The sequence below is a fragment of the Lycorma delicatula genome, chromosome 1, assembly GCF_047948215.1.
Source record: "Lycorma delicatula isolate Av1 chromosome 1, ASM4794821v1, whole genome shotgun sequence".
In the NCBI taxonomy this organism is placed as follows: Eukaryota; Metazoa; Arthropoda; class Insecta; order Hemiptera; family Fulgoridae; genus Lycorma; species Lycorma delicatula.
This window is the reverse complement of record NC_134455.1, coordinates 368,502,807-368,521,188: the sequence shown is the minus strand read 5'-3', so window position 1 is coordinate 368,521,188 and position 18,382 is coordinate 368,502,807. Positions and strand designations below refer to the sequence as shown.

Genomic DNA, 18,382 nt, shown 5'->3' with positions numbered 1-18,382 from the left:
CTTTTTAACATTCTCCCATTCTTCTTCTACATTTTCTACCTTATCTTTTTTACTCAGACCTCTTGCGATGTCCTCCTCAAAAATCTTCTTTACCTCCTCTTCCTCAAGCTTCTCTAAATTCCACCGATTCATCTGACACCTTTTCTTCAGGTTTTTAAACCCCAATCTAAATTTCATTATCACTAAATTATGGTCGCTAATGTCTGCTCCAGGGTAAGTTTTGCTGTCAACGAATTGATTTCTAAATCTTTGCTTAACCATGACATAATCTATCTGATACCTAGCAGTATCGCCGCCTGGCTTTTTCCAAGTTTCTTCTATTATGATTTTTAAACTGGGTGTTGGCAATCACTAAATTATACTTCGTGCAAAACTCTATAAGTCGGTCCCCCCTTTCATTCCTTTGCCCAGCCCGTATTCACCCACTATATTGCCTTCCTTGCCTTTACTAGTGCTTGCATTCCAATCTCCAACTATTATTAAATTTTCATCTCCTTTTACGTGTTTAATTACTTCATCAATTTCTTCGTATACACACTCTACCTCATCATCATCATGGGTGCTTGTAGGCATATAGATGTTAACAATCGTTGTCAGTTTAGGTTTTGATTTAATCCTTGTTACAATGATTCTATCGCTATGCATTTTGAAATAATCTACTCTCTTCCCTATCCTCTTGTTCATTACAAAATCTACTCCTGCCTGCCCATTATTTGAAGGTAAGTTAATTATTCTAAAATCACCTGATCAAAAGTTTTTTTCCTCTTCCCACCGAACCTCACTAATTCTTACTACATCTACATTTATCCTATCCATTTCCCTCTTTAAATTTTCTAGCCTACCAACCTTTATTGAACTTCTAACATTCAATGCTCCGACTCGTAGAATGTTATTTTTTAATTTTCTGATGATCTGTTCCTTAGTAGTCCCCACCCGGAGATCCGAACGGGGGACTAGTTTATCTCTGGAATATTTTACCAAGGAAGATACCTCTGTCATTGCTATATGAAAATGCAGAGAGCTACATTTTCTTGGGAAAAAAGCAACTGTAGTTTTCCATTGCTTTCAGCTGCACAGTACTCATAGGACTGAGTGATGTTGATATGGCCGTTGTCGTCCTGACTTACACCCTTAACAACTACTGAAAGAGCTGCTGCCCTCTTTCAGGAATCATTCATTAGTCTGGCTCTCAACAGATACCTCTCAGATATGGTTGCACCTTTGGTCCAGCTACTCTGTATCACTGAGCACTATATATATGCTTAAAATAATTTTCAATAACTCCTTCTGAATTTGGATTATTTTATAGTAATTTTTTTATTTAACATATTTATTCCATGTGTTTATATTTTAAATTATTAATTATAAAGTTTAACAAATTTATTTTTATCTTGTAATTACATAATATAGATATAATGTATACACAGTATATAATATATAATGATCAAATAAAAGATTTTTTTAATTACAATCACTACCTTCTTTCTAATTAAAAACCCTGAAACTAGAAAACAAAGGCAATGAATTTAAAAGATAAAGGAAATTTAAATTTCAGTGTCATAGGTTTCATACAATTTCAATTATTATAAAATACTGATAATTTTATTGAAAAATGTAGATCATAGCTAAATACTTTCAAAAATAATAAAACAAAAAACTGCAATTACTCTTGGCACCTGACTTGAGCAGGTGGGAAAAGTTAATCATCCGTTTTAACACGGCTAATGTAAACAACTCCAAACCTGTGTTCATTACAGCTAAATCAGTAAACCATTACCTTTTATAAAACTTCATCCCACCAACTGTATTTTACAGACATATTTATATTAAAAAATTATGAAAAATTCACTTTTTATAAGAAATAAAATAGCTCATTTATAAATGAAATTATTTTTTAACAGATTGATAATTTTAGTTACATTTTGTTTTCAGCAGAATCCAAAATGCTCAGATTATATCTGAGCCTCGCACTGTATATGAATCACTTTTCAGAATAATGAAGAAAAAAATAAGAAAATAAAATAAAAATTCAACTGAAAAAAGTTAACTTCACAAAACACTAGTAGTTGAAGAAGATGCTGCTACAGATTTAATCTAATAAAAACTATGTTTGAAAATCACAATTTATGGCTAATAACCAAACTAAATTACTATTGATAAATGAATGTATAATTCATAATAATTAGCAGTTAATTAATTCATAATACTAACCTTCTTTAAAATACCCTTCTAAGAATACTCTAAGTTCAGGTTCAACAGCATTCCATAACTTTTCTCTATCACCTGAAAATATATTTTTTTGATTTTTCTTCATTTCATTATAAACAGCAGTTTCTTCTTCCAGTGTCCTAGTCAGTTCATCCAAGCTGAGCTATTTAACAAAAAATATGAGTTATGAATAACTGTAGCAAACATGAAACTGTTAACTGAGTTGATGCTTGACCAGGAAGGCCTTTGACTTTCATTGATGACATCCACGTTCAGAAAATCAATGATCTGGTGTGTGCAAATCATCGATTGACTGTCAGAGAACTTGCAGAAGAGGTTAGCATCTCAACTGGATCATCCCATGACATTTTGACTGAAAAATTGAACATGCATCAAGTTGTAGCAAAGTTTGTTTTACGGCTACAACATTGAGACAAAAGTTCAATCATTACAGTGCATTGGCGGTGTGCAAGGATCTCCACACCCCACAAAAGCACGTCAATCTTGATCCAATGTCAAAGTGATGCTCTCTATTTTTTTCTATTTTAATAGAATTGTGCACTTTGAAATCTTGCCGCAAGGGTAAACAGTGAATGTGTGTACTATCAAGACATTTTACAATGGTTACATGAAAAAATCCACAAAGAGAGACCAGAGTTGTGGCAATACAACTCATGGTTCCTTTACCATGACAATATGCCCACATACTCAGCTCTTGTCAATTTATCAGTTTTGTACAAAAATCAGTTGACTGTCCTCCCTACTCACCAGACCTGGCTCCTTGCAATTTTTTCTTATTTCTGAAATTAAAAATCAGTGATAAAAGGATACCATTTTTCAGAGTATTGAAGACATTAAAGCAAATTCATCACAAACATTAAAGGCCATTTCAAATGAAGCTATCTGATTGCTTCGCAAAGTGGAAACACCAATGGGAAAAATGCATAAAAAGGGGAGGGGATTATTTTGAAGGGGGACAAGGACCAATAATCTGTAAAATTAATAATAAAGATTAAAAATATAAAGTTGTTATTTTCTGAACAGATTTCATACATACACAGAGTTACATGTTTGGCTGTACAAAAGTTTCAGGATTATAAAAACAGTGATAGCTTAGGCAATTCTAAATTTTATGTTTTTAAAAAAATAATTGATTCTGATGTAATTATAGAACTGAATACCAACCGATGATGCAGATCCCAAGAAAACTGATTACACTGGTATAAAAAATTTTGTCCTACAGCAAGTAGAAGTGGTTTCTATATGTATTTTTCCCCTAAAATTTGAAAATGTTAACAGAAAATTTTTCTATAAGTTTTCAGGTTACACCTTGTTCATGTTATGGAAATTATGCAATTATGTTATGGTATTACACATTTATAATACATAAATGAATAAAAAAAACTGTACTGATTGGGCAATTAAAAATGATTAGTTTGTCATGAAAAAAGGTCTGCAATGGCACAGAACAATACAATCAGTCATAACTGTTGGATGATGCAACCCTAAAATGAGTCAGAAGATGGCTTTCTTACAGGCTTAGTCATCATTGTTTGTCAAAATGATGTGTCACAAGCAATATCTGTTTTGATTATAATGTCTGAGTTACTGGTTCAAGCCACAGCCACTCTGTGTTCAATCTGCTGACATCTCTACATCTTTCATGTATATGTGCTGATATAATGTAGTTCAGAGTAAATGTTTCTTAGTTATGACATATTCTAAATTTACATTTCACTTTTTGAATTCAAAACATGTAGTGAATATTTTTGGTAGTGTTTCTATATTGTATGATTTTGCAAAATGACAGCTTTTAGTATGTTTGTGAAGAGATAACATTTAAATTTCAGAAACGCAGTTTACACCACTCATCAAAAAATGTTGAGCTTTATTTTGGCTAAAAAGTTGGCAACCAAGACAAACATTCGGCCCCTCACATCTGCTGTGCTACTTGTATCAGACTCCTTACAAGGTGGTCAAAGGATTCTTGGCACATGAACTTTGCTGTTTCAATGATTTGGCAACATCCAAAAGATCATCCAACCTATTCTTACGTTTCTCTAATATTGTGGGCATTAGTTCAAAATCAAAGCACACTATTTCATACCCTAATTTACCATCTGCCATGAGGCCTGCAACTCACACTGAAGAACTGCCTGTGCCTAAACCACCAGAAAATATCATATTTAGCGATGTTCAACAATACAAAGATTTGGCAAAGGTTAATGATGATGCAAGGGTTGATCCAAACTATGAAGCTTCATGATCGTCTGGTGAACCACATTTTTTACTAACACAAGGGGACCTCAATGACCTTGTACGAGAACTGAATTTATCAAAAAAGGAGGCAGCATTTTTATATTCATGATTAAAAGGTGGAACCTCCTCCACCACGAAACAAAAGTATGTGTTTTTAGAAATAGGCATAATGATGTCAAGATTTTCTTTGTGTATTTGAAGATGGATTTATTTTTGTAATAATGTTTTGTCTGTAATGGAATCATTTGGTCTTGAATACAAAACAGAGGAGTGGTGTTTATGATTGATTCATTTAAAGTTAGTCTAAAAGCCATGCTTTGCAAACTGGGAATGGGTTTCCTTCAGTGCCATTAGGTTACGCTAATCTGAAATAAACTTATGTGAACATGAAACTTCTGCTAAATAAAAGTATTACGAATCTCAGTGGAATATCTGACTTGAAAGTAACTGTTCTGTTACTAGGTCTTCAACTTGATTTCACCAAATACTATTAGTTGAATATCTAATAATTATAATAAATTGTTGTTATATCTGAAAATATATCTACTAACTGAGCAAAACTACCAAACTGAATTTAAACAAACTTTACTATAATTATTACACTTACAGATATTTACAAAATCTTTTAGCATAAAGTATATTAAGAAATAGTCATTGAAATTAATCTTAGACAAATTACTTTGTAGTATTAATAAAACAAGAATACCAAAAAATATTAATTTTTAAAAACTTCATATTTTTAATTTTTTTGTCTGACAATGAATGAAAGTAGTCTTATTTATCATACAGTGAATGGATTAAGAAGTAATATTTTCCTTACCATATAAAATGCGCTAAAGGAACACACTTTTGACCCCCTAAACAAAAATTTACTTTATTTAAAAATAAAGGCATTATTTGACTAATGTAAATTAGTTAAGGAAAGATTTTATCTGAAAATCAATTATTACTTTAATTTAAAAAATTGAAGTATGAAGAATAATTTATATTACAACAATTAATTAATTACATAAATAATTAATTCATTCATCAGACCAGCCTTGACATTTTCCACACACTACAGAAATATCAACTAAATGAATGCATAACAACATACAGTATGAAAAAAAAAATAATTCACACTAACTTTATACTTTAGTAAAAACAAATATGATAATATTCACACATTCATAAAATATTCTACTTTAAGAAACATATTAGTATAAAACTACATTTATTTTATAAATATATATTAGGGAATGAACATGTCTTACCTTAGCAGCAAAAGGATTTGTCTCCATCATAAGTCGTATAAGATGAACAGCCTGTTTAGTAACAATTGATGAAACATCTATTAATCTTTCAGTTGCAGCTTTCATCAATGGAATAATCCAATCTTTAGGTAAAGAACCATGAGACACTATTTTCTGCCACAACTGTAGTACCTATAAAAAAGGATCTTTCTTTTAATAATTAAAATGTCAAGCCAAAATAAAAAAAAATGGATGTTTTAGTGTGGGTGATAAAATGTTTGCTATAATTATATATTTTGTTAAAATTCATTAAGTATTTTAATAATAAAATATTAATTTTTGGGCAATGATGAAAAATCAATAATTAAAATAAATCTTTTATTCTGATCATTTATAATAATACATTAAATATAGTTCACGTAATTATAAGATATTATTAATATAGAAACAAAAATTACAAGACAAAAAATAAATAAAATAGTGATAGTTATGATTAAACAATGATTTATGAGTAAGTCAAATTAATTATTTACTAGCCAGTCATGGCTCGCTTTGCTCACCCGACAGTCTAGCCAGGGGTCTCTGCTCCCTAGACCTTCGACCCCCTGGATCCTCATGTTTGTGAGAATATTATTCAGAGATATTTTAAGAAAAGAAATATTAGTGTGTGGAGAATTTTTTTCTGAACATTTTGATGTTTTTATATTTAAAATAGGCTTACGGAGTGAGTAGATACACAATTAATAGTTTTTAATAGAAATATAATGTTTAACACTAGCCATATTGATAATAGAGAATTAGCTTGGGGACACCGCCTTCTCCATTTAGTTTTTGTGTGTTCATGTGATATTGTGTTAGTTCCCACTCCAGCTGCTGCTATTGGTGCAAAGCAGGATGCACCTCTGATGCGCCGGTCAGATACACACAATGAATCTTTCCCATTTAATAAAGAGTTCTTTTTTTTTACTACTAAATATTAACTAATAATCCCTTTATTTTATTAATAAATAATAAGTAAATAAAAATTCAAATGTAAAATATAAATAAAAATAATCAACATGTAGAAATTAAATTAAATAATCTGTAAATTAACTAATAGACTGCTACTTCCGTGGGAGAGAGTCGGCTGAGAGAGTCACCGTACGCAGCAGCCCGGCGCGCCACCATTGGTCCGCTCTGCACCAACAGCAGTTAAAATAAAAATGTGAGTACATGCAACAAACAAACCTACACATCATCCTTTTTTATTTTATGGATACATTAAATATAAAAAATTACTAATAAATAATTCACAATTCAGAAGGCATTATTGAAAATTATTTTGAGTACATATTTATGTATTTGTTGAACGGGAAACAGAAAATTCAGTTTTTTTTCATAATTTACCTCCATACCACACCATAATTTATGTAGTAATTTATTTTTTGTTTGCTTGAAGCAAATCTTTTAAAAAAATAATAAATTCAGCAAAATGAAGCAAGTAAATTATTAATATTAACTTTTCTTCAATCAACACCGTGTAATGTGATTTCCATTTTATAATTATTATTTCAGACCATCATCTGATCAGCACAGTCAAAGTAATATTTTTATTTATATTAGTTTAATATTTTATTAAGTAAAAGAAACAAAGATAAACTTAAAATAATCATAAGAAATATGGAAATCACAAGAACAAAATGAGCACTTTGAAACAAAAATTAAGTTAAAAATTCTTCCCAGGGTGATATACCCGGAATATTTAACAGTAGCATTGAAAAAAATCTTTCTGTGCAATGACACAACATAAATTAATCAAAGCCAGCTGCCTGAGCAATAAAAAATAAACATTAATATAAAATATCATAGACACTTGAAGCACCAATGTATCATCAGTCCCTTGGCACTTTACGTATTAACAAGTTAGCAGCAACTGACACGTTACAAATGACAACAAAAGCATAATAAGGCCCTTTCTCATAAGCTGAAATATTGCACTGAGTTACAGAAAAATAGTTCCAGTCTATAGTTTTGTTGGGGTGGATACTGATTTTTTTAGGAACGACTACTCTTTTTAGGATAGTTTGCACAATCATAAATACAAACACACAGATAAATTAACATGTTTAATTTTTAAATTATTAGTCTCAAGATTTATACTTACAGGTGCCAAACAATGATTCAGTCCCTTTATATTCTGAAAACTCATCCCAATTTTTTTGTGGGAGCTTCAGGGATTATACTTTAGATGGAAATATACTTAGATTGCCCAGAATGGTATAATGTTCACCCAAATATGGAATTGGATAAAACAAAAATTTATCCCAAGAAGGATGATAGCAAGAAATTAAAACCAATCAAAGACATATCTTCTCCCATAAACAAAATTTTATGCCAGGACACAACTGTTTAATGTTCTTATGATTTGTTGTAAAATTTTAAAAAGCGATTATAAATAAACTTAAAATTCTAAGAGTATTAAATATTAATCCCCTATTGATTAGTGGTTCTTCATTATCACTTTTTTTATTAACTTATTAATTTTTTTTTTATACTTACTTCAAAGTAAATACTGAAGATTATTTAACAATCAAAATGACCACAGTTTAGATTTCTAGTATTTAAAAAAAAATTTTATTTGTGAATGTTTTCTCACAATGTAGTTTTTATTTCATTTAGCATAAATCTTTCTCAATATATTAAAAAACCTATAAATTACTGTTATTGTACACACCTGAAAGGATCTAGCTGAATGGCTTAGTCACCTGGATAGTTTCATTATTCATATAATCTCAGGGATGGTGAGGATTATCCTTACAGAAGCCTGATCCCATCTTGAGTGGTTGTTATCAAGTGGAGGAAAAGGAATTATAATAGTATTACATACTTATGACTGTTTAACAGAACAATATTAATCAACAATACAATGTACTCATCCTTTGGAAAGACATCCAAAGGATCTTCCAGTGACATTGAATGACACTCACTATCTGAAGGAATCTCATCTTTAAAGGAATTTATGTCTTATTCTACAATTCCCCTACAAATAAATCATCCCCTCCTTGCTATCTATCTCTTCGACTTACCTTGACCCTTCCTTCCTCAGGGTGCTGTGAGGGTTTTGGTTTGACACCCATCAGGGTATGGTAAGGATGCGGCGATGTAAAGGTCTATCTATCACTACAATCAGCTACTTATGTGGTTTGAAGAGAATAACTATGGAAAAGTCTAGGGGTTTTCTTTCCAGGAGCTATACAAATACTCTGACCTGGACCAAGGTGCCAATCAGTTATGGTAATGTAGAGAAACCTAAGGAATTCTGTTACAGAATACTATTTCACTGTATTAATAGAGAAACCTAAGGAATTCTGTTACAGAATACTATTTCACTGTATTAATAATAAATGGTAATTAGATCACCTATGTCATTAGTTTCAATAAAAGTTCAATTAACTAACATTTAAGATAACATTTTTAAAGCATTACTACCATAAAAAATTATACCCAATAAACTTATTTAATAAGCTTAACATTTCAAAACTATCAGTTTTTCAAGAGGTCAGATAGTTAAAGGGTAATAAAACCTCATCATCGATAAAAATGTGTAGCATTCATAGTGTTTCACGTCAACTTGAAAGTTTTTTTTAGATCTAAATCAGAATGAAATAGTCCAACCTTTTTACATTTATAGAATGAAAACTTAAACAACACAAATTTAGAATTTACAAACTAAATCCTCTTTAATTTATCCCTACACATGAAAAAAGTGTTTTTATCAATTAGATTTCAATATTTAATGAAATTATTAATAAAAATATGATTACCTTAGCACGAACATGAGCATTTATGTCCAATAAATGGTCAGACAGTACTTCAAGACATTTTTCCCTATTCTGTTTAATATCCTTTTCAACATTATCACCACTGAGACAGCCCAAAAGGACTTCTGTCACAACACAAAGCCCCAATGATCGTAATGCTGCCATCTCAGAATCTAAAAATGTTAGTACAGAGTCCAATACTGGCTCAACATCACTTGGATTTGATTCGGCAATTTCTGTTAAGAAACTAGAAAATGATTTTGCACTGTGGTTATCAGTGACGGAAGAAAACAATTCAGATGCCTCAAGAATTTCATCAATAAGATGTTTTATCAGCGACTTACAACCCAATTGATCTATGTACTTTAATACCGCCTCGGCTAATGGACTTGCAACATGTTCAAATCTTTTCAATAACTGAACACTTTTAACAACAAAGGACTTTCCATGATTATACTGCTTTACCAAAACACCTAGAATTTTAATAACAGTATCTTTAAGTAGTTTACATTTAACCAACGAGATAGACGATTGTTCTAGAGCCCTATAACAGCAGTCAGCTATAATATTAACAAATGTTTCTTCTACAACAGGAGGATCCCAGAGATTGCTAAGCTGATGCTGCAAAACAATGTGAATCTGTACCAATCCACTTCTTTGTTTATCTTCCCAATCCCACGAGTACTCTTCTATGTGTACATCATTTTTGTTTTTCTTTTTGCGTCCCTAAAACCACAAAAATTCATCACTTGTAATACAGAAAAAAAAAACTTAATTTACTATGACTCTGGTATAGATATTTTAACTTAAAATTTTCAAAATATAATGCACTCATATCACTGATCAATAAACACGTTAAACCAGTTTACTGAAGGACAGAAAGATAAAGAACACATAAGTACAATATCAATTTATAAGAATATCTGAATTTCCATTTCTCTGAGATAATTCAATTGAGATTCAGATTAATATACCAAAGCCCAGTTAAATCTTTATTTACAAATTGTTTTTTTTCTTAAACGATTAAAGCAGGATAGCCAATGATTTACAAAGGGTTTGAAGACAATGACAGAAAGTAATAATCAAACAAATAATAATCAAAGTAATAATAAAATTAAGAAGTAAATGAATTTCATGAGTAAATAATCACAGTTATTTTCAAAAGATAAACAAACAAGCAATATAAAATCCGATCAAATGAAATTGTAAAATATTTCATATCAAATGAAATTGGTCAGAATAATACCACTAACAGGATGAATAAAAAATTGAAATTGAAAATATAGAGTGTGTTTATATATAAAGTGCCAATCCTACAAGTTTTTTTATTACAGGATTCCTGGCAAGACAGATATTTTGTTGACACCATACTAGGTGAGGTCAAATCTCATATATCATGTGACTCTTCATCTCTCCATTTATGTCAGTAATTATGCAGCGGTACAACAAGCATGCTGTTTTCAAGTTCAGACTGAACACCAGAATATTTTTATGTCTAATTTTTGCATAATACTGTACCAAACAAACAGATGTTTTGTTTAGAGACTAGATTTTATGAACCAGAAAATTTAGCTGATTATAAGCATCTGTCAATATCATATGATGACAATTAGCATGGTATTCATCAGCAACTTTTATCTTCACCAGGAAAATTATTCAAGCAACTTTCTCAACAGCTGTATTTTTGTAAGGGGTAGTTCACAAGGCTACAAAAATTCCAAATTGCATCCATATTCAATTTGAGTACCGTAAATACTAAGAGAATCTGATTTAACAAACGACTTCAGTACTGTAAACGGTTCAAATATTTAATTTGAGGTGGTGTACGTGTTTTAGACTTCAGCTTAAGGTGAGGCATAGTTTTATATTTTTGGATATTAACAGCCCAGAAAATAGAGTTGGAGTTCTGAGAATCTTCACATTTATCATGAAAGACATTACATTCTCAAAAAGCTGGTGTTTGCTGCATCACTTCACAACAGATTTCTTGGACTCATTTTTTTCACAGAAACATCAACTACAGAATGTTAATCAGAAATTATTAAAAATTTCAAGCCCTTCCTTGAAACTGAAAAGCAAAATAGCTGGTTACAGCAAGATGATACTACTACATGCCACACTGTCAATTCAACCATAGAGTTGTTACATGAATTTTTCAATGACCATGTTAACTTCCTGCAGACTATTATGTTTTGAATATTTATTATGACATGTAAGTGGAAAAAAATTAAAAATATAGTCTCTTTAGTTCCCTGTACCATATAATTAAATTACTCTTGTCATTAAATATAGTTTGCTTTGTCCGTTTGCTTGTGAGTTGCATGACTTTATAAACACCTGTTTAATTACTGAAGAAGAAAAAAGAAATAACAAAAACTTAACAGATGAAGCTTAACAGAAGCCATACAATATAATATACCGAGTAAAATAAACAATCTCAAATATTTTTATCTTTAAAAAAAATCTTAGAAAAAATTACTTAGAATAACAAAGGTTTTAAAAGGAAAATAGGACATTACTTTCTTTCATTTAAAATTGTTTTTCATTACAATTTTTACTTTATTTACTGGCTTTTCTGTGCAAAAAAATCAACTAACTTTTGCCCAAAAAAATCTCGACCTTATTTTTAGATATATTTATATAATTTTGATATTTGCAAAAACATCAATGTCCATGTTTGTGCACCAGCTAAAACGTCACAGACAAATGCAATGTTGTTTTAAACACACATATAACTGTGCATATGAAAGCACAGTGCGCCACAAGAAATGATAGGATTTTTCAACTATTTATTTTACTATATATACATAAGAGAAATCTTCATGTTTATGCTATATGGAACAGCAACTCACCAAGACTTTTTTTAAAATGCTTTCTGCAATTCAAAATGTCTTATATTGTTACCCTGCTGTTATTTGAACAAAGACATAAGCCTGAAGTAAGATAAGTGATTTGTAAATTCTAAAATACCAGCTTTCGTATGATGCTTACTGTAGTATTAAACAAACTATAAAAGAACATTACTCACTATGTTACAACTTGGTTTTTTAAACTGCACGATTTATTATGTTTATTTTGTACAGCAAAGCCTAAGCTATAAAATATTACTTGTTCCTGTTGTTACGATTGCTAGAAAATAATGATAGTATGAAAATAGTGATAGTATGACTGGTGATAATATGAAGCTTTGAAGAAAAGTGAAAACATAAATTAAACAGCAGTAAAAAATAGACAAAAATGTATGCATGGTCAGTAATTAATACTACTACCTACATTAGTGGTAAGGTATGAATAAACATATATATATATATATATATATATATATATATATATGTATATATATATATACATAACACATATATCATAATACAGTAATAAATAATGAAAATATTCTTTATTTTCTGTTTAGCCTCCAGAACCACCGTAAGGTATTATTTCAGAGGATGAATGAGCATGACATGTACGAATGTAAATGAAATGTAGTCTTGTACAGTTTCAGGTCGACCACTCTTGAGATGTGTGGTTAATTGAAACCCTACCACCAAAGAAAACTGGTATCCACAATCTAGTATTCAAAGCCATATAAAAGTTACCTTTACTAGGATTTGAACCTTAGAACTGTCAACTTTGAAACACATGAGTGAGAATATACATGGAGTGTTTTGTAACTTTGTGTAAGGGAAAAAAATGAACAATTTTTCAAGAAACTTTTTTTAAATTTCATATCATCTCCTCTTATGTACTTATTCCAACAATGCAAGTTTTTCAATACCATTCGTGTACAATGATTTAACATAGTCTTCAAAAGAGGCAGATCATTTTAGGCTTTATCATTTTAGATAAATTTCTTTCTAGAGAATCACTTCCTCAAATCCAGAATAAAATAATAATGTAAAGGTTCTAAGTCTGGCGAGAAGGGAGTGAGAAAGAAATAAATTTGTAGCATAATTTGAACAATTTTATGGTCACAATTGCAAAAGAATGGGCTGATGCATTGTGTTGATTAAAAAAACTATCTTTTTCGTCAAATTATTTCCTCATTTACATGATCCAACAAAGATGCATAACATTCTCCAATAATTGTTTTACCCTTCTCCAGAAAATCATTAAATATTATGCCACAGACACCCCAAAAGACCACGGCCACCACGTTTCCAATCATGGGACGGTTTTCAGCTTCTTTGGCGCAAATTTCTTGACTGTAACCAATTGTTTTGACTGTTCACTGGTTTTAAATTAGAAGTGATAATGTGTTTATATTTCATCAACTTTTATGAACAGCACAAAATTTCCTCTAGATTACATTAAACCAGCTCTGAACTAACCTTAAATGTTTACTCATTCATGTTTTAGACTGATTGCGTGCGAGCAAACACAGTACCCATCTCCCAGACAGTTTTCACATGTGTAAAGAATCATGTAAAATATGATAAACCTATTCATTTGAAATGCCAATTATCTTAGCAAGCTCACACATTTTCAATGTTCTATCGTCCATCATGGTTTTTTCAATATTCTTTGGCTGTAACTTCAACATGTCATTCCTAACATTCAACATTAAGATTCATATAAAAACTCTAAAAATAATCAAACCACTTGTAAACTGTTCTAATCAAAGGAGCTGACTCACCATAATATTTATACAGTTTGGCTTTAGTTTCTAGCACACCTTTCTAAAAGTAATATTGGATCACCATATGAAATTTTTCACAAATCACAGTACTTGATCAACTCAAACAATTGCCAACAGCAGAATATGAATGTATCAGACTGAAATTCGACGTATGCTTTTGCCTGAGATGGATGAAACTAATTATCACCTCAACATACTAATCAAACCCTGTAGGTTGTGATCTGGATTGACCTCTGATGTGCATCTATTAAACACACAGGATTCGAACACAATATATAAGGAAAGGAGGAATCAGGAATAGTTGCTTTTGATAAGTCAATACTTTCAGAATGTTAGCACTATACTCCTCTAGCTACATCACACCATAATCCATCTAATGCTGGACTAGTCCTCAATGGTTTGAAATAACAACTCAAACCCATTATCAACAAGACGAGTACATAAAAAAGCACTTTTAGATAATTTACACAATTATGGTCTACATCAGTGGTCTCAAATTCAAATTGCATGCGAGCCAAATGTATAATCAGAGCAGCTGACAGGCCAAAATTTTTTATAACAAAATGAAAGTGTACATATAATATTAAATGAAATATATATAATAGATAAGTTAAACTTACCATATTAATTCCAAGAAGCTATTTTCATGAATCCCACATCTTCAGTTGTTATTAAATTCTATAATTATATTAAAACATATTTATTTTTGAATTGTTAGTTTTTGAAATCTTGAAATTTATTATGGATGAATATGCAAATTCTGCTGTCCAGAACTGGATTTCATATTCCAGTATAATGCGTATTCGCCCATAATAAATTCAAAATTTTCAAAAAACAATTTTGACAAATTAACAAATCATAAATACGTTTTAATATAATTATAGGATTTAATAACAACTGAAATTGCAGGATCCCATGAAAATCAAATCTTGGAATTAATACAGTAAGTTTAACTTATCTATTTACTGTGTTTTGGTGGTTCATATTTCATTTAATATTAAATTTTGTTAGCACGGTGGCCAATATGTTAACGAATTATTTGAATTTTCCAAAAAATTTATATATATATAAATTGCACTGTATACCCCTATTTACGGATGCCACCCTCTTTCTTACCTTGACTTACATGTAACATTGTGTGTGTGTGTGTGTGCGCGCACACATGTGCATAAGTTTATAATAAATTTGAAAATTTTACTTTTAAAATTTAGTTTGTCTCAAACATGGTTTAATAAAAAATCTATTTCCATAATGTTCAATTGTATTTTTTACAACTAGGTAGATTTAATAAGAAAGCTACCTATTGTAATGGGTACCATGACTTCAGGAAAATTTCAACATATCTTAACGTTTCACATCACCCAGACCCCAAAACCACCGTCAGTTCAAAAGTTATATATATATATTTCATTTTCTTATGAACACAATAACTGCTAATTTTGCGCCAATCACTTTAAAATTGATACATAAAATATAATGACCCGAAATCTTAGTCAAATTCATTAATGGACAAAATCAGACTGTGGGAGTGGAAATGATGGGGCTTTTTCGAAAAAAAAACACTATAACTTTCTTATTAAGTAAAATATCGAATTTGTTTAAAGTTCCCACTATTCTTTGGATAAGGGCCTAAAACATATATAAGTAAAGTTTTTTGATATCTCCAACCACTGGCCCAGGGGGTGGAAAAAATGAGGTTACGAAGACAAAAAAAATCATACCTCCCTTAATAGGCACAGTATTGAATCGATTTAAAGTGATCTTAGTCCTCCAAATATTACCTAAAACTTTTGTCTGAAACAATTTTTGATATGACCAACCCTTACAGCAAGGGATGACCAAAATGTTGCTGGAATTGTAAGAAGATTGGGCTTGTTGTATGCTAAACATGTGAAACTTTTTTTCACATGCAACCATTATCATATTCAGTAGATTTGAAGTTTTTCTTAACTTTAAGGTGAAAATCTTTTTTATCCCCTATTTAGCACGAGTGTAATCTACCTCCACCTTCTGGCGTTCTCTATACTTACTTTTTATCTTTTCAATCTTATATTTTTCTCATTCTCTCACTTATGAGACTCTTTCTGTTAAATTTTCTTTCCTATTTTCTTTAGATGCCTAATCACTAACTAAATATTTATCAAAACATCTTAAATAATAATAACAAAACAAGACAAAAATTTTAATTTATATTTGTTTTTGATCTTAAATCTAAAGGTTGGTACCTGTAAGAAATTTCTATTAATTAGACTCTTAATTCAAATGCATTGATAGCTAAATGTTAAATTTTCAGATAGACATTTTTTTAAATAATTCTAAAATGTTGAATTAACCATTAAATTATTTACTTTTTTAACGGATGTTAAACTAAAAATAAACAAATTATAAAAACTTTCTAATTGGAACAAAACTTTAGAATAAATAACTTATTCTTTTTATTTTATTTATTAAATTCTTTCTGGTAGATATTCTGGTGCGTTATTCACATTCATTTATAACGGTAATGTAAATAATGTAAAATCAGGCTACAGATCATTAAAAATTTTCTTTAAATTCTCTTTGTAATAATGCTATTCTCTTGCATATTATTGAGATTTTTCGTTTGAAAGGGCACAATTTAACAAGTAGGAAATTACAAAATTTCTTAATTTCAATTGTTTCCCATAATTGCAATTTAATTTTAGAAGGTTTAATACAAGCATGCACGTTAGTGATAAGTTTATTCATTCCTTGTAATTCTGTATTGAGAATATTTAAATGGCTGGTTATGTCAACAAGAATGCTAAATCTGTTTCTCGTGTATCATTAAGTAGCTCATTGATGGTTTTATTTTTTTGTCATAAAAATTATGATTTCATTTATTAAATCAAACAACTGTTTTAAAATAGCTTCTCGACTTGCTCACCTTTAACTCGACTTAACACATTTAGCTCGACTTTAACTACCTCAGCTTCCTATAAATTATTTCTCTGTATTCCCTTTACACTTCTTCAAGGAATACAACAAATTCTGGATGATTTAGAGCACACCCAAAAATAAAGTTTACTGTTTTCATAACATTATCAATCTCCAAACTTTTAGTAAAAAGTTACAAAAGAATAATGTAATATATAGTGCAAAAATTATTCTAAGATTTTTCTTCTTTCACTGTAATTCCATAAATTACTCCCACTCCAAAGATGAAATATAAGGTAACTTTTTTTTACGTATCATTATTTTTCCACTAGATAAGAAAAAACTAATGCCAGTAAGTATACAACTTTTTTGTTGACATTAACTAGCAGTTTTAATATTCTCAATAAAGAGGTACAAGGAAAAAGTAAACTTCTCACCGACATGTATGCTGGTATTAAAGCTTTTAAAGTTAAATTGTAATTATGGGAAACACAACTGAAATTTGAATATTTCCTATATCTTAAATTGTGCCCTATTATTTCAAATGAAAAATCTTAAGGATATCGAAGAAAAATAACATTATTAGACATGAATTTGAAGAAAACCTTAAATTGTTAATGATTTGGAGTCCGATTTTACATTATTTTCATATCATTAAAAAAAAAAGTGAATAACGCACAAGAAAATCTACAAATGGCATTAATTAATTTAGTAAGACATCAATCTTATTCAAAGATTTGAAGATACAGATTTGAATAACTTTTATTCACAAAAGACAATACCTTCAGTTATGAATTTTTGCCATGAGAATAATCGCTTTGTTTAAGAAAAAATTTATATGTAAACAGTTTTTTCCCCAATTGAAATTTACTAAGTCTAAGAAAAGAACTCTATTAATCGATGAGCATCTACAATCCATGATGCAGAGTATCTAGTAATTTTTCTCCAAGGCAACTAACTTTATCAGAATCAAAGCACTATAAAGTGTCGTTTTAGTACTAAATAAAGAAGTTTACACACAAATACGTGTGCTTTTTCTCTGTCAAAAAAACGTTTAATAAATAAAAGACTGAGAATAAGTTATCATTAATTATTCTCACATTTTTTCCCGCTTAGAAAGTTCTCATAATTTGTTTATTTTTAGTTTAAGTTAAAAGTAAGTAATTTAATGGTTAATTCAACATATTAAAATTATTTAAAATGTCAAACTGAAAATTTAATATTTAGCTCTCAATACATTTCAGTTACAAAGTGTAACCAACAGATAATTCTTTAAGAAACCAACCTTCTGATTTCAAATAAAAAATATATATATTTCCAAACTTGTTATGAACATATAACACCAGATTATAAAG

At 29.8% G+C, this 18,382-nt stretch overlaps 1 protein-coding gene across 1 annotated transcript in view; it reads right to left on the bottom strand.

Annotated features, from left to right (window-relative positions):
• Nucleotides 1-18,382, bottom strand: part of Cap-D2 (CAP-D2 condensin subunit) — a 127,487-nt gene that overhangs the window by 91,826 nt on the left and 17,279 nt on the right. The window contains exons 5-7 of the mRNA XM_075354479.1: nucleotides 9,503-10,225; nucleotides 5,721-5,891; nucleotides 2,212-2,371 (exon numbers count right to left, since the gene is read on the bottom strand). Of these exons, the coding sequence (XP_075210594.1) occupies nucleotides 2,212-2,371; nucleotides 5,721-5,891; nucleotides 9,503-10,225 (1,054 nt within the window). The remainder of the gene's footprint in view (nucleotides 1-2,211; nucleotides 2,372-5,720; nucleotides 5,892-9,502; nucleotides 10,226-18,382) is intronic.